General features: G+C 40.4%; 1 protein-coding gene across 2 annotated transcripts; it reads right to left on the bottom strand.

Annotated features, from left to right (window-relative positions):
- Positions 1 to 310: 310 nt before the first annotated feature.
- Positions 311 to 26,601, bottom strand: eno2 (enolase 2). 2 transcript variants are annotated; one of them, XM_034544874.1, is made up of 13 exons: positions 26,357 to 26,601; positions 16,680 to 16,765; positions 16,262 to 16,357; positions 15,515 to 15,573; positions 10,561 to 10,630; positions 9,011 to 9,144; positions 7,946 to 8,037; positions 7,676 to 7,806; positions 7,112 to 7,309; positions 6,830 to 7,031; positions 5,303 to 5,411; positions 5,138 to 5,196; positions 311 to 1,337 (listed from the first exon to the last, which is right to left on the bottom strand). In XM_034544874.1, the coding sequence occupies exons 2-13, from the start codon at positions 16,762 to 16,764 to the stop codon at positions 1,268 to 1,270; spliced, it is 1,305 nt and encodes a 434-aa protein (XP_034400765.1). In that variant the 5' UTR covers position 16,765; positions 26,357 to 26,601; the 3' UTR covers positions 311 to 1,267. The 2 variants fall into 2 exon arrangements, with proteins under 2 accessions (XP_034400765.1, XP_034400766.1); XM_034544875.1 differs by lacking the exons at positions 311 to 1,337; positions 5,138 to 5,196; positions 5,303 to 5,411 and adding an exon at positions 5,421 to 6,545 and having other exon boundaries at positions 26,357 to 26,399.
- Between the last annotated feature and the right edge of the window lie 341 nt (positions 26,602 to 26,942).

The following is a 26,942-nucleotide window of genomic DNA, read 5'->3' as shown; positions in this document are numbered from 1 at the left end:
GAGCTGAGTTTGTGTCCCCAGAGTGTTTTTGAGCTAGTTAGTGTCAGGTGTTTGTTTCCCCATGTATATATATATATATATATATATATTTCTATATATATATATATATATATAAATATTTGAATTTGAATAATTTGAATTTGATTGCTTTTGTAACTATATATATATATATATTATATATATATATACATGTATATATATAGTTACAAAAGTAATCAAATTCTTTGTCAATTATATTAATTAGCTACAAATTCATTCAATTTGAGGCTGAACAAGAAATACAGAGACAAAAATGAGACCCAAATCATTTAACTGTGATTCAAATAGTAAATTAACATATTTTTATTTCACATATTTTCACATTATTTTCAATGACAAGCGTATTTCTTTTTCTTTTTTTTCTCTCGTCTTTTTCAACACAGCTATTCTATGGACATTCAGGAAGGAACGAAGGGATTCGGGGGGTTTAGATTGGTTTTCTTTTTCTTTTCTTTTCAAGCATAAAGGACAAATAATCAGAATCACATCAGAGAGGGTTTTTATTTTCTTTTCTTTTTTAAACTGAGAAAACAGACACGACGAGAAGAAAAAGGAGACAAAACGAGGGAAGGAAGGAGGACAGAAGTGGGTGGAGTGCAGGTACTTCAGTGTCCAGGTGAGAGTGAGACACAGCCGAGTGTGTCAAAGTGTGTTTGTGTAGTTGTTGTTGTTGGTTTCTTTACACTCCGGCCCTGAAACAGCTGTTTCCTGCTTCTTTCTGAGAGTGCTTCGTCCTCTTTTGGTGCTGAAAGGTTGGGGTTTTTTTCCGTTAATTTTTTTCTTCTTCACTTCTTTCAGTTGCGTGCGTCGGTTTTTAAGTATTATATTATATCTCTACTTATTTATCTCTCTGTTTTTACAACAATAATCTTTATTTTTGCAGGTCCTCTGGCTGTACATGAACTATTAAAACTACAGTAACAGTGCATGTCTGGCTTATAAATTTGATATTTCTATGGTATTCCCCTGCATGTGCGTGAGCGCGTGTCGCATCTACATACTCTATTTGTGTGTATGTGTGTGTGTGTGTGTGCATACAGCACCATCACCCTACCTATAAGTCCAGTGCATAATTTATTTAGTCTTTTTTCTCTTTTGCTCGCGTGTTTTTTCGTGAATCTGTGTGATATTTCATTGCGCATGGCTCGTTCCCATGTTTGGCGTGTGAATCAGTTTATGTGTGTGTGTGTGTGTGTGTGTGTGTGTGTGAGTCATTCGTCTGTCAGTTTCACAGGGCGCTGGGGTTCCTGAAGTTGTGTCCTGCAAAGCGAGCCTGGTCGCCCAACTCCTCCTCAATCCTGCAGAGAATGAGAAATTAAGGAAAGTCTGCAAAATGCTAAAAGATCCATTTTGGACATAAAGGTTTTTTTCTCATTGTCAATGCATCCCATAATCAGTCCACCTCTCAATCCCGTCTGACTCTCAGCTCCAAGCCCATTGGTTCCCACCGAAGAATCTTTTAAAAATGGCTCCCGGATATGTTTTTTTTTTTTTTATTTCCTAAAACTGCTGGTGAGTCGTATTTTTTTTTTTTTTTTAAACAAACAAAAAGTAAATAGTTCATCTGTTTTTATTTGAATGGGCATTATTTTTTTGTAATTAGTATTATATTTACAAAATGGTTATGAACAACATATTTCGGTCATTTGTTGGGGACTATTTTCAGCGGCAGATTAATCGACATTTGGTGAACGTTGAGGAAGATTTTAAATGCCTTATTTAAATTAAATCAAGCAGAAGAAGTAAATACACATTGTGCCTTTACCAACCCAGTCCATGAAATAAAACATTTATGGTAATATTAAAATAAAAAAATATTTCCAAAAACATGCATCTCCAAAGCTGCCACAGTGTAAATGACTCATTTCCTGCTGGTGTGTGCGTGTTTGTGTGTTTGTGTGTGTGCATGTTTGTGTGTGTGCGTGTTTGTGTGTGTGCGTGTTTGTGTGTTTGTGTGTGTGCATGTTTGTGTGTGTGCATGTTTGTGTGTTTGCTTCACTGCAATGATTAGTGTTTATCGCTGCTTAATACCCATGAAACCCTCCACCTCTCCTGCTTCCGATAGGATTACAACGCTGAGCCGATCCCATCTCCTCCTCCTCCTCCTCCTCCTTCTCCTCCTCCTCCTCCTCCTCCCTCCTCCTCCTCCTCCTCCTCCCACCTCCTCCTCCTCCCTCACTCCCTCCTCCTCCTCCTCTCCTTTCCTCCTCCTCCTCCTCCTCCCTCCCTCCTCCTCCTCTCTCCTTTCCTCCTCCTCCTCCTCCCTCCCTCCTCCCTCCTCCCTCACTCCCTCCTCCTCCTCCTCTTCCCTCACTCCCTCCTCTCTCCTCCTCCTCCCTCCTTTCCTTCCTCCTCCTGCTGCCAACGGGCTCGGACACATGGAGTGACACACCGGCGCTGCTGCTGTCGGCTGTCACGTCGATTAGCTCTGTGATGCTTCGCTAAGTCAAAACGAGTCTGAGGAGGCGTGTTGTTCCGTAGCCAAAGAAAAGTTACGGAGAATTAGACATTTAATAATATGAAAATTAAGCAGCGACTACCTTTTTAAAAGGAGTTGCCATCATTTTGTTGTTGTTGTTTATTTAACAGGTTTAAAGAGTTTTCATGAGTGTAGATCCTATAAAGACAAAGTTTTGCTACCCTTATGACAACCTAACGTGACAACTTTACGTGACAACCTAACGTGACAACTTTACGTGACAACCTAACACGACAACTTTACGTGACAACCTAACATGACAACTTTACATGACAACCTAACATGACAACTTTACATGACAACCTAACGTGACAACTTTACATGACAACCTAACACGACAACTTTACGTGACAACCTAATGTGACAACTTTACGTGACAACCTAACACGACAACTTTACGTGACAACCTAACATGACAACTTTACATGACAACCTAACGTGACAACTTTACATGACAACCTAACACGACAACTTTACGTGACAACCTAACGTGACAACTTTACGTGACAACCTAACGTGACAACTTTACGTGACAACCTAACACGACAACTTTACGTGACAACCTAACACGACAACTTTACGTGACAACCTAACATGACAACTTTACATGACAACCTAACATGACAACTTTACATGACAACCTAACATGACAACTTTACATGACAACCTAACGTGGCAACTTTACATGACAACCTAACACGACAACTTTACGTGACAACCTAATGTGACAACTTTACGTGACAACCTAACACGACAACTTTACGTGACAACCTAACATGACAACTTTACATGACAACCTAACGTGACAACTTTACATGACAACCTAACACGACAACTTTACGTGACAACCTAACGTGACAACTTTACGTGACAACCTAACGTGACAACTTTACGTGACAACCTAACACGACAACTTTACGTGACAACCTAACACGACAACTTTACGTGACAACCTAACATGACAACTTTACATGACAACCTAACATGACAACTTTACATGACAACCTAACGTGACAACTTTACATGACAACCTAACACGACAACTTTACGTGACAACCTAACGTGACAACTTTACGTGACAACCTAACACGACAACTTTACGTGACAACCTAACATGACAACTTTACATGACAACCTAACGTGACAACTTTACATGACAACCTAACATGACAACTTTACATGACAACCTAACATGACAACCTAACATGACAACTTTACATGACAACCTAACATGACAACTTTACATGACAACCTAACATGACAACTTTACATGACAACTTTACGTGACAACCTAACGTGACAACTTTACATGACAACCTAACGTGACAACTTTACATGACAACCTAACGTGACAACTTTACGTGACAACCTAACGTGACAACTTTACATGACAACTTTACATGACACCCTAACGTGACAACTTTACGTGACAACCTAACGTGACAACTTTACATGATAACCTAACATGACAACTTTACATGACAACTTTACATGACAACCTAACGTGACAGCTTTACATGACAACCTAATGTGACAACTTTACATGACAACCTAACGTGACAACTTTACATGACAACCTAACGTAACAACCTAGCGTGTAACGTGACAACGTAACGTGACAACGTAACAACCTAACATGACAACCTAACGTGACAACTTTACATGACAACCTAACGTAACAACCTAGCGTGTAACGTGACAACGTAACGTGACAACGTAACGTGACAACGTAACGTGACAACGTAACGTGACAACGTAACGTGACAACGTAACGTGACAACGTAACGTGACGTGACAACCTAACATGACAACTTTACATGACAACCTAACGTGACAACTTTACATGACAACCTAACGTGACAACCTAGCGTGTAACGTGACAACGTAACGTAACGTGACAACCTAACATGACAACTTTACATGACAACCTAACATGACAACCTAGCGTGTAACGTGACAACGTAACGTGACAACGTGTAACGTGACGTGTAACGTGACAACCTAACGTGTAACGTAACGTATATATTACGTTATTTGCTCTGACCGAATTACAGAACGCACATATTTAAAAAATTTTCTTCACGGTTTCACTGATGAAAACTGTTCACGAACCTGCTTGACATAAAACGCACTTCTTTAACTTTATATAATCCGTTAAATTGGAGCTTACCTTGTTTTAGCATGAACTGTTTCTGGTTGTCTCGTCAAGGCAACTGGTTGCACCTGAGACATGGGCGTGGCCGTGGGTATACAAGGCCCCGCCCCTCCACACAAACACCGTTTAATTGTCTTAAGTTTAGACGGTTTGACGAGGTGAACTTTGTGTGGCCCATTTCCTGCTGCTTGTTTTATTTTGTAATATCTCAACTATATAAAACCAGACTTTGGAGCGCTTTGCAAATTTTTTAGAACAGAATAGTTAATTCAAACTGCAATATACAGAATATCTTCATTTTCTCTATTAATATACTTTAATCACCATATCATTGTTAAATCCCACAGAATTTCTTCTTGAATTCTAATCGAGATCAGAAATGTTTCCAAATGTACAAAATATGTTGCAGCCCTGCATGTCCTTGTACAGAACTGGACCTCACTCCTGCCTCCCAATGCACTGACCTCATGAGCTGGTTGTACTTGGCCAGCCTCTCAGATCTGCAGGGGGCGCCGGTCTTAATCTGAAACACAGACAAGGCAAAAAGATCGGATCCCAAGAGAACCTGGTGGAAACGACTTCATTGATCATCGGCCCGATGTCACCGAGTGGCGAAGCGGCGTTCCCACCTGTCCGGTGCACAGTCCCACCACCAGGTCGGCGATGAAAGTGTCCTCAGTTTCTCCTGAACGATGGCTGACCATCACCCCCCAACCGTTGGCCTGAGCCAGTTTGCACCTGAGAGACGGGAGAGAAGAGGATCAGACACCAAACCCCCAGAGTCCTCTGGTATGTTTGGGTGTTCACTGGAAGGTATGTTTACGCTACTTTATAACTCAAGTACTGGATTTAGTTGCAATATTGAGGTACTTCAGTTAAGACTTTTAGATATACTTCTACTTTACTATACTCTAAAGGGAAATATTCAAAATGTATTTAATAACTTAAGTAACTTTTTTAATTGATATTGAATTAATAATTCAAATATAAAAACATTATAAATTAAATTGATGCCATATGCTTACCCGAAGTCTATGAACACACACATGAAAATGAACTTCTGATGGAAAGAATTATTGTCTTAATGTAAAAAAAACTACTCGGGGGAGTTTCCCGGTGTTGTCTATTTATTAAAACGTAATACCGCGTCTGTTTTGACTCCTTATTATCAATCTTAGAGTTAATTAATTAGATTGTGATTTATTTTTGCTCTGACACGTTGATCTGCTGACAATTAAGATGCTGTTTGGTGTCTGGGGTAAAATTTGAGGTCTTAAATTTTTTTTCAAAAGCCTCATCCTGCTGAGATATATTAGAGAAATATATCAAAAGAACGACGCAGGGAAGCTTTTCATGAGACGGGCGCAATACATCAGCTCAGCTGTCATCGCCAGCGTTTCTATCGACCGCCTCCTGCTGTAATGCAGCGTCTCCGTCATGATTGACGGCTTCATAACCCTGAGTGACGTTTTTGTTATGACTGAGATTGACGACGCACACCGGAGTACACACACACACACACTCTCTGCACAACGACATCCGCTGCAGATACGTTTTGATTGACAGCTAATCTTCAAACTTAAAACCCGCCGTCGCTCCCCCGTCCCGCGTTTATCTCCGGTTCGGCCACGGAGCTCTCCGCGGTCTCCGGCACAAGGTCAACACGGCTGACAGGTAATATGTCATGTGACTGACAACAATCCGTGTGTGTGTTTCCACATGCGTGCGTGATTGACAGCGGAGCAGCTGGGCCTCTACACGCATCTCCCTATGGGCCCCTCTTGTCGTCTCTCAGCCAAGATGGATGACGTTCTTTAGCCAGGTCCAAGTCTGAAGGCCTGCCCGGAGGCGGCCATGTTGGTTTATTCTTCCCTGTGAGAAGAGAGTAGTAGTAGTGTGTGTGGCGTGGGACCGACGCTGTCTCCGCACAGCCTTGTTTGTAGCTCTCGTAATAAAAGCAGATTTATTTTAACAATGAAGGTTACGATGTCGTAACCCTAGTTCTGTGAGCACAGAGAGTCCTTTGGGTAACACTCTCCTTTCACTACCGTGTATATATTTCTTCTGAAATATAAACCAGAAAGGGAGAGGCTCTGCATTAGTGTTTGAAAAAAGCTCTAAAACCCATCGTTGCCGTCGACTTAAAGCACACGTACGCCTGTATGGCCTCGGTGACGGAGCCGATCTGATTGACTTTGAGCAGCAGGCAGTTGCAGGCTCGCTCCTCGGCGGCTTTCTCTATCCTCTTCGGGTTGGTCACCGTCAGGTCGTCCCCCACCACCTGGATCCCCACCTGGGCCGTCAGGCGGGACCAGGCCTCCCAGTCGTCCTGGTCGAACGGGTCCTCGATGGACACCACTGGGGAGTAAAGAGGTGAATGAAAGACGTGATTCTCTCTCCGAGCCGAAGATCCACTACAAAAAGAGATGGAAGTCCACCTGGGTAGTTGTTGACGAAGCCCTGGTAGATGTCGGCCAGCTCCTCTCCGGAGATGTGCCTCTCTGGATCCGGTGGGGATTTGAAGTCCAGGTCGTATTTCCCGTCGCGGTAAAACTCGGAGGCGGCCACGTCCATGCCGACCACCACCTTGTCCGTGAAGCCGGCCTTCTCTATGGCCGTCTGCAGCAGCTCCAGAGCTGAGGAGTGAAGGGAAGAGGTGGAGAGAAAAAAAAAGTGATTATTTGAGGCACCATTTCTGGTTTCTAAAGAACCTTATTTTTCAAATGTTTCCACTACCCCACGATCCAATAACATGAATTAAGAACTCTTTAATATCCCAAAGAACCATATGACAGACACAGAATATACATAACATGTTTCTTTTGGCGGAACCACACAGCATTTTGAAAGAACCATTCTTTTTCTTTGTGTAGAGATTTTCGTTTCAAATCGGCGATAAACGTCAAAATCTGATCGGCCTTTTTATTGCACTCCTTTTTCCTCCGCGTACTACGAGCATTAAAAGGAAGTGAAGGAGACGAGGCGGCTCGGGGGCTCCTCACCCTCGCTGTTCTCCAGGATGTTGGGGGCGAATCCTCCCTCGTCTCCCACGTTGGTGGCGTCCTGGCCGTATTTCTCCTGGATCACCCCCTTCAGGGTGTGGTACAGCTCCGATCCTATCCTCAACGCCTCCCTGAGAGAGGAGGAAGGAGAGATCAGCATGGAGGGAAGGAACCAAGAAACGTGAAAGGAGTATATATATATATTGATTGAGAAGAAATGAGCAGATGAATCCTTCATGTTCATGTTGAGAGTTTTAAAAACGTTCTTACTTGAAAGACTCGGCTCCAACAGGAAGAACCATGAACTCCTGCATGGCCAGTTTGTTGCCTGCATGAGATCCTCCATTTATCACATTAAAGGCCTGAAGGAGGGAGGAGGCAAGGAGAGGAGAAGAGGGCAGAGGAAATGAGTGGATAGAAGAAAGGGGAGAGGAGGTAACAAGGAGAGAAAGCGAGGAGAAGAGGGGAGAGGAAATGAGAGAAGAAGAAAGGGAAGACAAGGAGACATAGAGAGGAAATGAGTAGAAGAGGGACCGAAAGAATAGAAGAAGAAATGGGAGAGGAGAAAACAAAGCAACGAGGAAAGGAAACGAGGAGCGGAAACAAGGAGAAGTGAAAAGAAGAAATGAGTGTATGATAGAAGAAAGGGGAGAGGAGGTAACAAGGAGAGAGAAAAAAGGGGAAGAGGAAATGAGAGAAGAAAAAATGGGAGACGAGTAGAGGAAACGAGGAGACATAGAGAGGAAATGAGGAGAAAGGAGAGGAGAATAGGGGAGAGGAAATGAGTGGATGATAGAAGAAAGGGGAGAGGAGATAACAAGGAAAGCAAGCAAGGAGAAGAGGGAGAGAAGAAAGGTGAGACCAAAAGACAAGGAGAGGAAACGAGGAGAAGAGTGTAGAAGACATGAGGAGAAGATGGAAGAGGGACGGAGAGACCAAGAAGAAGAAAAAGGAGAGGGTTGAACAAAGCGACGAGGAAAGGAAACAAGGAGAAGAGGGGAGAAAAGAAAATGATGAAACAAGGAAAAGAAACGTGAGAGGAAATGAGGAGAAGAGGGGAGAGGAAGCGAGGTAACAGAAGAAGATAGGGGAGAGGAGAGCACAAGGAGACAAGGAGAGGAAACGATAAAGAGAATATATAGAAACTTCTGCACATGTGTAAATTGTAATTTGGGGTTCATTAAAGTCTCAAAGTCATTAATCATGTTGCACAAGAAATAATAAAAAAGTTGTACGTCTGAAACTGCGTTTAGATTAAAAAGTAAATGTTCATTAAAATGTCTTTATTATCAAAGCACATTGTTTTCCCAGCAGTGTGTGTGGATGCAGTCTTACAGGAACCGGCAGCACCAGCTCCGTGTTTCCGGCCAGGTCGGCTATGTGTCGGTACAGGGGGACGTCTTTCTCTGACGCACCGGCCTTACAGACGGCGAGGGACACTCCCAGGATGGCGTTGGCCCCGAACTGAGCTGTTTGACGGGGACAGAAGAAAAAAAACGTGGAAGTTACGTATTATTTATTAATTTTGCTGCCCTTTTACAACTTTGGACTTTTTATTTCATCACTTATTTTATTATTATTTTAATGTATTTTATTTTTTATTTAAATTCCAATTAGCTTTTTTTTTAATAGATATTAAATAAAATAAAAAAAATAATATTTATTTATGTTTTACAATGATGTATTTTTCAATAATTTCTTGTTAAATTAAATAACATTTTTAATTTAAATTCTCAAACCATCAGTTGACCTAAATGACAAGAACGTGCTTTTTTTTAAACAATATTTTTCAAAATACTTAATAATAATTTTGGTAACTTGCTATTTTAATAATAATAATAATAATAATGCATTTAATTTATATAGCGCTTTTCATAATACTCAAAGACACTTCACATAATTAAAACATCCTAAAGGCTAAAAATAAATAAATAAGAATAGCTAAAATACAGGTAAAACAAATAAAACAAATAAATAGGGACTTTGAGTCGCTCGGACCCTGATAAGAAAACAAAAACAAAAAAACAAACAATCACACATTAAAAGCTTAATTTTCCAATTAATATTAAACTCTGACTGTGAAAAGAAGATAACGGACTAAAAAAAAAGGTCCTCGTGACTCACTTGTTATTCTGTGCAATAAGCATGAACCCTCTCTGAGACTTTTAATCTGCATATAATTGTGTTTACTTCAACGAGGACATGAAAGGTAATTAAAAAACATTTCGCAACACATTCAGCTCCGGTTTGGTCCGACAGGTTTCCTTTAGCTGAAATTAATTCCTGCCGTTACTCTATTTGCCTGAAGCGGTTCGTCGGCATGATCGTGGATTAAAATAAATGAACAGTGAATTTATTTATCGAGCGTTTGCGTCGGCCGGTCGTGCCAAAGCCTGGTTGGAAAAAACGATTTATTGAAAAAACGATCTATCAGCTCGGTCGTGTTCTTGTATGTATTTATGCTTCTAGTTGCCACTTTGTAGCAAACGCTTTGATTTAAAAAAAAACATTTGTCTGAGACGTCACAGGAGCTGCTGGACCGAGGAGGAGGAGGAAGTAGATGAAGAGGAGAAAAAAGGAAGAGGAGGAAGAAGAGGAGGAGGAGAAAAAAAGGAGGAAGAAGATGGAATGTAGAAGAGGAGGAGGAAGAAGAGGAAGAGGGAGGAGTAGGAAGATGGAGGTAGAGGTGGAGGAAGTAGGAAGATGAGGAGAAAAAAGGAAGAGGAGGAAGAAGAGGAGGAGGATGATGGAGGTAGAGGAGGAGTAGAAAAAAGAGGGAGGAGGAGGAAGAGGAGGAGGATGATGGAGGTAGAAGAGGAGGAGAAAAAAGAGGAAGAGGATTTCCAGCTGGTGGACTCTGATGAAGCCTCATTGTTTTGACTCACATTTGTTTTCTGTGCCGTCCATCTCGATCATCATGTTGTCCAGCGTCTCCTGCTCTGCCACGCTGACACCCTGCAGACACACAATTACCTTTACTATGACGACAAGATATTACCTTTACTATGACGACAAGATATTACCTTTACTATGACGACAAGATATTACCTTTACTATGACGACAAGATATTACCTTTACTATGACGACAAGATATTACCTTTACTATCACTACAAGATATTACCTTTACTATGACGACAACATATTACCTTTACTATCACTACAAGATATTACCTTTACTATCACTACAAGATATTACCTTTACTATGACGACAACATATTACCTTTACTATGACGACAACATATTACCTTTACTATGACTACAACATATTACCTTTACTATGACGACAACATATTACCTTTACTATGACTACAACATATTACCTTTACTATGACGACAACATATTACCTTTACTATGACTACAACATATTACCTTTACTATGACGACAACATATTACCTTTACTATGACTACAACATATTACCTTTACTATGACGACAACATATTACCTTTACTATGACGACAACATATTACCTTTACTATGACTACAACATATTACCTTTACTATGACGACAACATATTACCTTTACTATGACGACAAGATATTACCTTTACTATGACGACAACATATTACCTTTACTATGACGACAACATATTACCTTTACTATGACTACAACATATTACCTTTACTATCACTACAACATATTACCTTTACTATGACTACAACATATTACCTTTACTATGACGACAACATATTACCTTTACTATCACTACAACATATTACCTTTACTATGACTACAACATATTACCTTTACTATGACGACAACATATTACCTTTACTATGACTACAACATATTACCTTTACTATGACTACAACATATTACCTTTACTATGACGACAACATATTACCTTTACTATGACTACAACATATTACCTTTACTATGACGACAACATATTACCTTTACTATGACGACAACATATTACCTTTACTATGACTACAACATATTACCTTTACTATCACTACAACATATTACCTTTACTATGACTACAACATATTACCTTTACTATGACTACAACATATTACCTTTACTATGACGACAAGATATTACCTTTACTATGACGACAACATATTACCTTTACTATGACGACAACATATTACCTTTACTATGACGACAACATATTACCTTTACTATGACTACAACATATTACCTTTACTATGACGACAACATATTACCTTTACTATGACGACAACATATTACCTTTACTATGACTACAACATATTACCTTTACTATGACTACAACATATTACCTTTACTATGACGACAACATATTACCTTTACTATGACGACAAGATATTACCTTTACTATGACTACAACATATTACCTTTACTATGACTACAACATATTACCTTTACTATGACTACAACATATTACCTTTACTATGACTACAACATATTACCTTTACTATCACGACAACATATTACCTTTACTATGACTACAACATATTACCTTTACTATGACGACAACATATTACCTTTACTATGACGACAACATATTACCTTTACTATGACGACAACATATTACCTTTACTATGACGACAAGATATTACCTTTACTATGACTACAACATATTACCTTTACTATGACGACAAGATATTACCTTTACTATGACGACAACATATTACCTTTACTATGACTACAACATATTACCTTTACTATGACTACAACATATTACCTTTACTATGACGACAACATATTACCTTTACTATGACTACAACATATTACCTTTACTATGACTACAACATATTACCTTTACTATGACTACAACATATTACCTTTACTATGACTACAACATATTACCTTTACTATCACTACAACATATTACCTTTACTATGACTACAACATATTACCTTTACTATGACGACAACATATTACCTTTACTATGACTACAACATATTACCTTTACTATGACTACAACATATTACCTTTACTATGACGACAACATATTACCTTTACTATGACTACAACATATTACCTTTACTATGACGACAACATATTACCTTTACTATGACGACAACATATTACCTTTACTATGACTACAACATATTACCTTTACTATCACTACAACATATTACCTTTACTATGACTACAACATATTACCTTTACTATGACTACAACATATTACCTTTACTATGACGACAAGATATTACCTTTACTATGACGACAACATATTACCTTTACTATGACGACAACATATTACCTTTACTATGACGACAACATATTACCTTTACTATGACGACAACATATTACCTTTACTATGACTACAACATATTACCTTTACTATGACTACAACATATTACCTTTACTATGACGACAACATATTACCTTTACTATGACGACAAGATATTACCTTTACTATGACTACAACATATTACCTTTACTATGACTACAACATATTACCTTTACTATGACTACAACATATTACCTTTACTATGACTACAACATATTACCTTTACTATCACGACAACATATTACCTTTACTATGACTACAACATATTACCTTTACTATGACGACAACATATTACCTTTACTATGACGACAACATATTACCTTTACTATGACGACAACATATTACCTTTACTATGACGACAAGATATTACCTTTACTATGACTACAACATATTACCTTTACTATGACGACAAGATATTACCTTTACTATGACGACAACATATTACCTTTACTATGACTACAACATATTACCTTTACTATGACTACAACATATTACCTTTACTATGACTACAACATATTACCTTTACTATGACTACAACATATTACCTTTACTATGACTACAACATATTACCTTTACTATGACGACAACATATTACCTTTACTATGACTACAACATATTACCTTTACTATGACTACAACATATTACCTTTACTATGACTACAACATATTACCTTTACTATGACTACAACATATTACCTTTACTATGACTACAACATATTACCTTTACTATGACTACAACATATTACCTTTACTATGACGACAACATATTACCTTTACTATGACTACAACATATTACCTTTACTATGACTACAACATATTACCTTTACTATCACTACAACATATTACCTTTACTACAAGTTTGTAGCTTATCTACACATTCCACATAAAGCATTTTGGCTCAAATTTGTTGAGGTTTTGATTTAAGAATTTTAATCCGAGTCCATATTTTAAGTTACACACAATATTACATGACATTTAGCTGAGGCTTTTATCCAAAGAGACTTACAACCATGTTACATTCATACACCATAGAACAGCTACAGGGAGCAATTTAGGGTTAAGTGTCTTGCTCAAGGACACATCGACTATGGCGGGGATTGAACCACCAACCCCCTGATTGAAACACGGACCTGAAAAAGTTATTTTGCACAAATGTGAATTCACCGAGCCAACTGTGAGAGTTTTAATCTTTTATTAAATGTGACATTCCACCAATCGTGTTTTTGAGTGTAGTAACTTTATTACAGTATCATTTGATTCTGGTCCCGATCAATAGTGCTCTTTGCCGTGACACCTGATCTTCTTTGTTTTCCAGAGTAATGTTGACCTCTAGACAGCAAGCTCATTTTCACTCTCTTCTGATCCATGTTTTTTAGGAACAAATCTAAAAGGGATTCTTCCTTTGGATTATTGCAGAGAATAAACATGTATGACACTAATCTTCACAAATGAACTCCACTTTCAGGATTTTTTTTAGTAAAGAAAAGCTAACGTTAGTCAATAAAGGAGTTCCACAAAAGGTCACATGACTTCACGTCTCTTCCACTAAGCTAAAGGAGGCCTAGTGGACCAGTGAGGACACTTAGTCGTCTCATTTAGACTCTTTTTTTTATACACGTAAAAGCTTCTAAATTCACCAGAGGGGCGTTTATTGACCTATTTTATATCGGAGAACATCGACCTTGAGACGAGGGAACGGGAAGTGCAAAATGCCGACTCATTTTCAGGAGTTTCACTCTAATAAATGTGCATCAGTTTCAGGGTCCTCGACATGAAAAAGGTGGTAAAAGAATATTTATTTTATCAGTAAAATTGCTATATGCTCCCTTTTTTAAATTAATATACGTTTGTTGTTTGTTTTCAGACTCTTTTTCGTGATCTTGATTTGTGATAATTTCTTTTAATGTACAAATGGTGAAATATATATATTTTTAATGAAGCCAATGACTGTTTTTTATATCTTTTGAATTGTATTCTTTGAACATTATCATTATTAAATTAGCTTTGTGACTAACTTTTTCTAAATGTTTTTTGACAGATCTTTTTGATTGTTTTATATCATTTGGGACCTGTGAAGAACTTTTTTATTCACTTCGTGAACCAGAGTTTTATCATCATTATGATAATCACACACACACACACACACCTCCTTCTCTCTGATGTTCAAGAGCTCGGGGCCGTTCAGCTGATTTCGTTTCCTGCCTGACTGATTAACAAGATTCATTTAATACTTTTTTTTTTTTTAAAAACCCATCTGCTGCTGGAGGAAATTACCCACACTGCACTGCTGCAAATATTATTAAATCATTCTCGCGCACACACTCGTACAATCCCTTGCACACACACACACACACACACACTCACTCGTTCTCTGTTCCTCTCACTCACTCACACTTCTTTCCTCACACAGACACATTGTCGCCATCTTTCATTCACAGTATCTCGACACGTGAATGAAAGATGGCGACACACACACACACTCACTCTAACTCACATTTCTCCTCCGTTACGACTGCTTAAATACATTTAGCTGACAAAAGGATCCCAGGCTTTGTGTCTTGAATATGTATATATAGTGAATATGATAGTGTGTGAACGTTTCAGTGACTTACGGAGGCTATGAGGGCGGGACCCAGAGTGTCGTTGATGTGCCCGACTGCCTTCAAAACACCTAGAAGACGACAAGCGAACACAAGTCAGCCAGCAAAGGGACATTTTTATTAAGCTCAGAGCAGATATTAGATATTATTTTACTTATTGTTTAGCTTATTCTTATGGTTGAGTCCTTCTGGCTCTCACCAAACAATCTCATGTTAAATCGCATAAAGTCTTTACTCGCATTCTTGACTCGGCTTGGAAAAGATCAAAATCAGAGAGGAAACCACCCGTTTCCTGTTCCTGCTGCCCCGCCCCCTTTTTTAGAGACTAGTCTATTAACTCCACAGTCACCAAAGTAAAGATTTGACTAATCTTTTGCACGCCTACGTATCTTTTTTTTATATTCTAACACTGAAATTAAGTTTTTCAGACACCCAAATCAGGAGAAAATCAACTTTCTTGCCGCTAACGTTCACTAGCAGCGCATCATGTGAACCGAGGACACGGGAGGCGTAGCACCTTTTCAAACCATTGTTATCTTTGTTACGGGGCATTATTTTTACCACATTGTTATCATGTCTGCATGCGAAATATGAAGCTAGGGGCTAGCAGGACTTTCATGTTTTTTTCCAAAAGACGCATTGAAGAAAAAAAAAACCAACCCCCAACAGACGCTATAGCAGAGAGCTAAATCGGGGGCTGTGTCGCCCCCTTGTGGTCAGAAATCACGCAATGCATCTTTCAAGTCTTTTGAAGAATACCTTTGCCCTTGTAGCGGCTCTTGTCTCCATCTCGGAGCTCCAGAGCCTCGTAGATCCCGGTGGATGCTCCGCTGGGCACCGCAGCCCTGAACAGACCTGAAAGTCAGACAGATGGAGGAAAGAAGTTTGAAATGCAAAGAGAGAGAGGAGAGGAGGCGGTATTCTCAGTATGGATTATAACGTGTTTTTGGGGGGTTATATGTGAGGTTTTTTGAATCTTGGGTTTCGAAAGAAGTATCTACGAGTCATCTGGTATAAAATGTCATCGGACACGTTTTCTCTGGACAGAGGTCAAGCGAAGGTCGTTCGATGCTGTGATTACAGATGCAAAGCTTTCTGAAGGCTTTGACATCCACTTTGTTATATTTGGTTGTTGTTGTTGTCGTCGTTGTTGTTGTTTCCCTCTCCTGTTCGTCACCTTTCTCTGTGCGAAGGTCCACCTCAACTGTGGGGTTTCCCCGGGAGTCCAAGATCTCCCTGGCAACGACGCTGACGATCGACATCCTGAGGGGACGCAGAGAGAAGGGGAAAGAGGTGAGAGGGGCCGGGCTCCCATTGAACTGAGGAAGAGGGCGAGGAGAATAACGGAGAGAGAGAGAGAGAGAGAGAGGGGGGTCTCGAGGGTAAAAAGATCTATTTTTACATCACACACACACACACACACACGCACAAGAACAACCTGTCAGGGGAGAAGAGAAACAGCATCGCAGCAGATTCACAGTGAAATCAAAGCTCGCCTCAGAAGATTGGATCGTGTCTCACACACACACACACACACACACACACACACACACTCTGCAGTTACTTCTCCGTTTGAGGAAGCAGGTTAAGCATCCGTTCGTTACTCCTTTCATCCAGACTGGAAACTGCCGTATCTGCCGTTGTTTCAGATTCGATAACAACTTTTACTGTTAGTAAAAAGTAATCTTACTTTCACTTTTGCTCTTTCCTTTCCTGCTGAAGTGTGTTTTTACCCGACGCACCGATAAATAAATAAAGCGCTCCACTTCTTGGAGGGTCGGTCGTGTCAGGTGACCGGATGCTGCAACTGTACACTTTTTTCAAAAATCCTATTAAATCAAATTTGTATTGACTTGCAATGCATTGTCACTTCCCGTCTGTCCCGTACGGTCACAGCTCTTCATTCGTAACGTGAAGCCGTTCCCGTCTGCGTCGTCACATCTCAAAAACCTCCGTTGAAACCGTGACGGACTTCTATGGAAAACGCTCGTTTTTATGATCGCAGCTTCGGAAAAAACGTGCACGGTCAGCAAAAAATAAATGACACAGGAATGTGGCCAGAAACTCAAATTATCGGCGACAACTTATAGTGTACTCCATAACCAGATGTTCCTTAGACACTTCTAATGCCTCTGTTTGTTTTAATGGGGGGGGGGGGGGGTTCATCAGTGTGACCCCCGGAGCAGCTTTCACCATCTTTGCCGGTTCTTCATTCTGCTGTCGACCGCCATTTTTCTTCAGGCTCGTAAAAAAAAATAATAATCCTGCAGCGCTAATGAGGGGAAGATGCGTCTCCGAGGTGCCATTCGACACTTTGAAAACCGCGAGAGAACTCTTTTAATAAGTAGGTTATCAAAAAAAATAAAAATAAAATAAATCACCCACAAGGAAACGTTGACAGGGTTGTATGTGTTTGTGAAGTTGATGCAGAATGCAGCTGGAGTCGCTTATTCCACTAACGGCAAACTTGTTAAAAAATACATTTTGTATCTTCTAAACTTAAGTCAACGACGTTTTGGAAAATCTTTCTTTATGCCGTTTAATTGTCTAAAGGCTTTGAACGCAACATCTGTTGGTGAGTTCTAACTGAGCCTAATTATAACATATATTATAACAAAGTGGGGGATTAAAAAAGGTCTTTGCTGCTGCGTAGCAGTAATACGACTCTTCATCAAAATGCTATTTAAAAATGCATGTTACTGCTTCCTGTTTATACGCGTCCCGAAAGCTTTACAGCTAAGATATCCGTTTTAATTTAACGAGAATGTCCTGAATAATCTAATCTCACTGTACAGTCCAGTCTCACTTTTACTCCCAATTATTAACATTCAAAAGGACTCATTTTCTCTTTAGTTTTAATTCATTAATTCTGTTTGACGATACAATTTAAAAAAGTCGGCGTGCCGCAGCGACATCATTAGCTGGGAGTGGAATCCAAGCGCCCCCCCCCCCCCCTTGACATTCGAGGCACTGCAACGACATGTCCAAAGAAATAAAAAAAAATGTAAGTGCCTCTCGTGCCGCCCTCGTCTCCGTCCTACATGAATACTTTATCGATCCGCGAGGAGCTAAATCTGGCTCGCCGCGCCGAGGCCGCCGCAACATTTCGACGTTCAAACCGGCAGAGAGACGGGTATCGTAGCCGGTTGAAAGCCTGTGGGGGAAATTACATATTTTTTAGAGGGTACGGTGATTTAGAGCCTTTACTCACGGCAGACATTTTTAAGTGCAGTTATAAATAATTACACCCGCGATGGCTCAGGTCCATGAAGGTGTGCCGGTAAGCCAGCGGACCGGAGCTCCTTCTGGAGTCCCGCACGGAATCTGATAAAGTGCTCGGAGCTTTTAACCTAAAAACAGCTGTCGATGTGTCTGCGTGTCCTCAGCATATCTTAAAGACGGTTCACCCCATCGACTTCACACTCGGCGTGCGCGTCGACGGGCACCCGAGGACGTGCCGTGCTGAATTTGGTGCGCTTCGGACATCCGATGCATCCGATATTAACAAACCAGAGGGGGGAGGGGCTTCAGGGCTCTGCGGACCGAGTCGAGCACTCTACTTTTGAACCGGGTTGTTGTGTCAAAAGCGAGCCGCTGCTATGCCTATTTGAAAATTAATGAAAAATAAGTAATACTGCGGTGTAAAAAATACTCACGAGGTACGAGTAGAAAGTCCTGCGTTTGCACACTTTACTTCAGTAAAATTGCAAAAGTGTGATCGCTAAAATGTAGGCTACCAGGAGTAAAAGTGCTAATTTTGCAGAATGCCTCATTTCAGAATAGTATTCCTATGATATTATAGTATTTATATCATTATAATTATGGATGCATCAATGCGTCATCACTTAAATGTTTATTTGTATATATTTTATACATATTTGGTAGCTTGAATCCCCCCCTCAGGATCAGTAAAGTCTTATTGACTCGTACTTAAGTACATTACGTCGTTGCACCTGTTACATTGCAGGATTTCATCCCTTTTAAACTCCAGTTACCACCAATTAAAGTCTGTTTACTTATCGGCTTCACGTCTTAAAGTCCTGAGGCAACATGAATATTAAAACTCTCCATATAGCAACACAGATTTATGGTGCGATGCAAGCGGAAACATCAGAGTTACCCCCCCCCCCCCCCCCCCCCCCCCCCCCCCCCCCCCCCCCCCCCCCCCCCCCCCCCCCACGTGACCCTCACACATCCTTCACAGGCCAATCGCGGTCGCCTTCGTGTCCATTTTGAACGTCTGAATTCATCGCCGAGCGTTGACGATAACGCGCTCCGATTCCACATCACACGTTTCAATTATTTTCCTCAAAGTGTCCCCCCCCTTCTACGTCCTTTTATTTCCTTCGAGCTTTAATAAAACCCACTCGCTGAGTGAATGCGCGGTGCTCTTATGTGAATATCTTGTGCGGTGAGATGTTTTCCTCATGTAATCTTTCCTGCTCTCTTGTACATTTCTTTCCATCTTCATTAATGTCTCTTTTCTTTGTATAAACTCTTTTTCTCGACATATTTTCCTCTATAATTCCTCTCTGGCGTGTACTCCTCTCATCTTTTTTTTACCCATGATCCTCCTCGACCCCTCGGTTTATGCTTATTCAGGCCTCTCGCGCCCCTCGTTAAGTGGCGAGGGGATAAAAGCGTCAGCAAAAAAGAAAGTGTAAAATGTCTAAACGGTGCTCATGAGCATAAGAAAGAGCAGAGAAGGTGTTCAGAGAAACCGTGTCGAGGGGATTTGATGTGTGGGTGGTTCTCTTTTCATATCTTCTGCTTTATTCTCGCTGCCTTTTTTTTTTGTTGCCGTTTTTGAAGCCCCACCCAAGAGTACCGCAGTAAAAAGTTCCTCCTGCAGAACACAAGACGCCCGGCAACTGTTTTACATCATTCCGTTACGTCATTGCGTCGTTCCGTTTCTACATCGTTCTTCTCTCGTTCTCGTTCACGTCCTCAAAAGCAGCGGAGCAGCAAGATTTTGACTAATATTCCAAACCTCATGACATTTTAAATCAGTGCGCGTGTTGGGCGCGATCGACCCGTTCCCAACAGGCACGAGAAAAGTTAAATAAGTAATACGAAAGTGTCAAAATACTGCATTTAAAAACTTCAGTAAAATTGTAAAAAAAAGGTTAGAATTAACGTAGGCAACCAGAATATATATAATATTACATATGTATATGTAATATATATCTATATATACACATATATATAGATATATATATATATATATACACATACATATATATATATATATTCTTTGGTAGCTTGAATTTCCCCCTCAGGATCAGTAAAGTCTTATTAGTAAAAATGTAAAGTAACAGAAAAGACAAGTACAACTACCTCTAACTTGTACTTAAGTACAGTACTTGAGAAAGTGCACACAGTACAAAATACAGCAAAAAAGTCTCATAGCGATGTTTTAGTACCATCTATTTGTATATTTACTACATAATTATAAAGTAATGAAAGGGACAGTTTTGCGTTTTACTGAATCTTATTGACTATTCTCAGAATACAATACAGAAAACAAAACGTTTCAAATCCCAGTACAAATGTAATTACTGTACTGCGTAAATACTAAATAATACAGTACAGAACCTCCTGTATACAAAATATAGATTACTGTAGTTTTGAGTATCGCCACAAACATTTGTTATCGACCACTAGCACACAGCTTGGTGGTGGAAAACTATCAATGCCTAATTAAATATATTAAGTATAAAATACATATGCTGTCATGTATGTAAAGACCACTAAATTAACACTGTAAACAGACTACTTGCTTACTATAATTGGAATATTCAAACAGCATTTATTTATTTAGTTTTTTTTTATCACTAAGAGCGGTTTCAACCTTGTGACGCGCAGCTTACGTTAGCTATTTACACCGATTAAATCGTGACCCGCCCACTGTTGCGGTCCAATCAAATGCAGAAGATTGTTTTCAAATCCCATTTTTGTAACTGAACGTCACTCAGATGTTTCGTCCCGGTGCAGAAGCTGAAGACGCTCTAACTTGGGGACTATAAGTGCGTTAGCGTGCTAACGTTTGCTAGTTAGCACGTAGCACAAAGTAGAGCCGAGGCTCATGGGAGTTACTTTGGATTTGTCAAACGTAGGGTCCCAAATCAAAGTGTTGGAACAGTTTGTCTGTTCAGTGTGTGACTGAGCAGCCCTCATGCATGTAGAAATATACAAATATATACTTTCCCGCAGCATTATACTGTTTGCTTTGGCTACATGTGTTTTAACACAGTCCTGCGAGTGCATATTTACGATCCGTTCATGGCAACGTTGAGAGGGATTTAGGGTCATCGTCACGGAGTTTAGAGCATAAGAGTCGAGGATAAACATCGAGACGGATTAAGTTTAACCAGCTTTTTAATCCGACTTAAAGTAACTTAAAAAAGGTAAACAACGACTAAATTTTGAATTTGACTGATTTGACCTTATTATACTTTTAAAAAATTTTTTTATTTCCGTTCTCTAAAGATGTCGCGATAATATCGTTATGATTGTATATATATATTCTTCGAGCCCTGGGTGAAACCCTCACTGAGTAACAATAATAAATTAGAATAATCTCACAAAGAAAGAGAAGCTTTTATTTTGGTGACCAAAAATAGATTGTTGCGAAACTTCAAACTAATATAATTTCCTAAAAAGGGACCAAGGTGCCGTTTCTTGGGGCAATTTAATGTATTTTATTATTGTTTAAAATACGTCCTTTAATGTAACCCTTGCGAGGTGTCATCCTATGTTATGTGCACGAGTAACAGAGTCTAATGTTTTCTACATGCACTGTGTGGTTTCTGCACGACACCCGCGAGGCGTTTCTCAATATTTGCGGCACGCACTCGTCTCATATCCATAAACACATGTTCCTGCCGTCTCCACCTCAGTTCTAACTCTTATCTCCTCTCTCTCTCCATCATCTTGGCCTGTTTGTGCTGTGTGAGTTACGTAAGCTCTACGGCAGCAGAGAGGGAGGGAGGGAGGGAGGGAGGACACCCATGAACGCACCACACCTACAGGAGACTGCAGTGCTCAGCAGAAAAATATAGCGGCATTAAAAAAAAAAGAGAGAGAGAGAGATAACACGTGAGAGGGGCGAGCCAGGGAGAGATGAAGGGATGAAGGCAGGCAAGGGGAGGACAACATGTATATCATCTACTGTATCTCTGAGGGGGGAGGGAGGAAGGAAGGAAGGAAGCTAGAAAGACCAACGATGGGTTGAAATACTGAATCTATGATCTCCTGATTCAATTCAATTCAGTTTACTCATCATGAGACATATAATATTATTTTAGGATTTTTTGTTTCTGTTTTGTCTCCTAAGGGAGTGAGTTTTAAAGATTCACAAAAACAAAATGTGTTTTGTTTACCTGTATTTGTTCTGGGTTTTGTTGTCCTCGTACTTGTCCTGTTCATTTTTAAAATGTTATTAAAACTAATTTCATTATTTGTAGGTGTACTCACATATTTGGCCAATAAAGCTGATCGTGAGCTTGACCGATGCTAGAGACTAGAAGTCAGGATATCTCCACTTATTATTATTTTATTTTTTATACAAACTCTGCAGAGTATCCCTTTAAATTACATGAGATGAACAGATCTTTTAAGATTCGTCTTTTTTGGGGGGCGTTGTGTGCCTCTATGTGACAGTGAAGTGGAAAGAGAAGGAGGATAACATGCAGCAAGCGGTCCAACCGGCCGGGAATCGAACCCGCGGATAATTGTTGCATTTACGCCCGAAAGTTACAAAACAAACCGGTCAAGTATTTCTTCCGCACTGTAAACTTCCATTTGAACGTTCCTCAATGTTCTCCATGACAATTTAACGATATTACAGGTTTATTCAACTTTAGTATGGCTAAGGACTCTAAAATACTACAATACCCATGAGCCTCAGCGACTATTCAAATGTAGAAAAGCGAATTCAGAAGGCTTCATAGTAGCATTTGGGCACAAAATGCGGACCATATTCAACGTTCGTTACAACAAAAACCATCTGCTGACAAAGTTTATGACAAAAAGACGAAAAGAGAAGCCAAAGCTTCATGTGTTAAAGCTGCATTCTCACTCCTGACCACCAGGGGGCGACTCCTCTGGTTGTATAGAAGTCTATGCTTCATGTGTTAAAGCTGCATTCTCTCTCCTGACCACCAGGGGGCGACTCCTTGGTGTTGTATAGAAGTCTATGTTTCATGTGTTAAAGCTGCATTCTCTCTCCTGACCACCAGGGGGCGACTCCTCTGGTTGTATAGAAGTCTATGCTTCATGTGTTAAAGCTGCATTCCCTCTCCTGACCACCAGGGGGCGACTCCTCTGGTTGTATAGAAGTCTATGCTTCATGTGTTAAAGCTGCATTATCTCTCCTGACCACCAGGGGGCGACTCCTCTGGTTGTATAGAAGTCTATGCTTCATGTGTTAAAGCTGCATTCTCTCTCCTGACCACCAGGGGGCGACTCCTCTGGTTGTATAGAAGTCTATGTTTCATGTGTTAAAGCTGCATTCTCTCTCCTGACCACCAGGGGGCGACTCCTATGGTTGTATAGAAGTCTATGCTTCATGTGTTAAAGCTGCATTCCCTCTCCTGACCACCAGGGGGCGACTCCTCTGGTTGTATAGAAGTCTATGCTTCATGTGTTAAAGCTGCATTATCTCTCCTGACCACCAGGTGGCGACTCCTCTGGTGGTATAGAAGTCTATGCTTCATGTGTTAAAGCTGCATTCCCTCTCCTGACAACCAGGGGGCGACTCCTCTGGTTGTATAGAAGTCTATATAAATGACTACTTCTCTTGATTTATTCCCTCAGTAAACATTGTAAACATTAGTTTTTGGTCTCAATCTCTAGTTTCAAGTCTTCTTCAATACAGCACAATGTTCATTTAGTAAATTATGGTCATTTAGAGTCAAACAGACCATAAAGCAGAGTAAGGGAGGGGCTACAAGGTGATTGACAGGTGCTACCACGTCGTTGCCCATGTTTTTGTTTAACGACTTCAACCCTTTTAAAGTGTGTTTTCAATTCATGGAAGTTAATTGTAACATTTTCGGCGTCTAGAAATGTATTTTTCAGCGTTTGGTAGCTCCACCCTCTCGTGCTACTTCTGGTTGCAAAAGAAACCAAGATGGCGACGGCCAAAATGCCAAACTCAAGGCTTTAATTTTTCTTAAACCTTGAGTTGAGATTATTTAGTCAGAAAGAAGGAAACATAAAGATCTGTAGAGTTGTTCATCGTCTGCATTGATGAGAGAGTTTTACATTCAAAGTGCTCATGTTTACTTTCTGGACGTCTAAAATAAAATCACCCAAACTACGTTTAAGAAAAACATTTAACTCGATTTATTGTAAAATCAATGCAAGTTGAAATTTACATTTGGGGAGAAAGTGGGAAACAAATGAAGAGTCCAGAGAAAAAGACAGAGGGGAGGAATAAAACATGGATTTAAATAGAAATATATGCAAAGAGAATGAGAGAGGATGGCCAGGAGGAAGAGGAGGAGAGAGAGGAAAGGAGGGAGGAGAGAGGGAGAGAGAGGAGGGAGGAAAGGAGGGAGGACGAAATGGAGAGCGAGTGGAAACGAGGCAGTGAGAGAGAGATAGAGAGATAAAGAGAGAGATGAATAATTAAATGACCCTGTTTGGCTGGAGAAGAGAGGAGGAATGGGGGGATGAAGAGAGGGAGGAGGAGGAAGGCTGATCATCACACGTATGTCAGACACACACACACAGAAGAGGAAGTGGAGCAGTCTCACACATACGCAATAATTTGTCCACATTTACACACACACACACACACACACACACACATCTTCAACTCGCAATTATCACAAGTACTCTGACACACACACATCACATCCACCCACACAGAGCGCCAAAGATGCAGAAAACCAACACACACACATTTCTGTGTCTTCCATGTTAGATATCAACTATCGCACACACACACACACACACACACACAATGTTCCTGCTACCAAAACACACACACACACACACAATCCCATGAACATACACATTCCCACGCCTGCCATATTGAACAAAATAATTAACCATCAAACACACACAGCCACACACACACACACACACACACTGGATACACTGACTGCATGAGCACATAATATCCCTTACAGCCCAAACACACACACACACACACACACTCCGGTGACTGCCATATTAAAACACATCAACAATATAACACACAAACACACTTGATGTAAGGACTCCACTGTAATTGACTGCAGGATCTCCTCACACACACACACCTGAACAAACACACACCAAGAAACCAATACACACACATATACAGGTAATATGTCTGCAGGCAAGACACACATTAACAGATAAATGCACACACACACACACACATATATGCTCCTGTCATATAAAAAGAAATAAACCATCCAACACACACTGCAGGATTTACTCGTACACACATATAATGCTCCTCTTGCCAAAACACACACACACACACATCTCTTCCTTCCTTCTATCACACACACACCTCTTCCTTCCTTCTATCACACACACACACACACACCACTTCCTTCCTTCTATCACACACACACACTATGACGCGCGCGTATGCTTTCCTATCACATGCAAATATACACACATACATTTTAAAGACATCAGATAAAATGCATGAAGCAAAACCACACACACACAACCACACACACGCACACACACACAATAACACCCATAACTGAATCCATCGCACACACGAGCAGCAACATCGTGCAGCCAAATCGATATGAAATCAATAGAAAATGAACGGATGGAGAAACACGAACAAAAAACCCTTTTTGAGTGGATGAAAAGAGGAAAAGGAGGATTTCCTTCCTTTACCTGCCGCCTGTGTGTGTGTTCTGCTGGAGAGAGAGAGAGAGAGAGAGAGAGAGAGAGAAACTAGGAGGGGGAGATGTGTGACAGAGAGGGAGGGGAGGGGGGAGGGGAGATGACTCAGAGGGAGATGGAGAGAGAGGAAGAGGAGGAGAAGAGGAGGGTTAATTAAATAGGAGGAGATAGACGGAGAGGTCTGATGAAGGGATAAGAACGGGGTGTAGAGGCTCGTCGCCCGACGGAGGAGGTATAAATAGACGAAGGGAGGACCGGTTCTCTCTATCTGTGTGTGTGTGTGTGTGTGTGTGTGTGTGTGTGTGTGTGTGTGTGTGTGTGTGTCTTTCTCTCTCTGGTGCTGCAGTGGGGTTCAGTCGCTCGTGTATACAGTTACATAATCCACCCTTCTTCACCACACTCAGACATGATGAAGTGTGGGTGCGACTGTTTGTGTGTGTGTGAGCATTCAAACACGGACAACAATGCAGCAGCAGAAATCCCTCTAAAAACAGGAGCTGTGTGCAAAAAAATGTAAAATAGTTACATTTTCCACGTCATCGTGAACTTCTATACAACCAGAGGAGTCACCACCTGG

Source organism: Cyclopterus lumpus, chromosome 11 (genome assembly GCF_009769545.1).
Source record: "Cyclopterus lumpus isolate fCycLum1 chromosome 11, fCycLum1.pri, whole genome shotgun sequence".
NCBI classification, from domain to species: domain Eukaryota; kingdom Metazoa; phylum Chordata; class Actinopteri; order Perciformes; family Cyclopteridae; genus Cyclopterus; species Cyclopterus lumpus.
The sequence above is the reverse complement of the archived record's forward strand: the minus strand, read 5'-3'. Positions and strand labels throughout refer to the sequence as shown.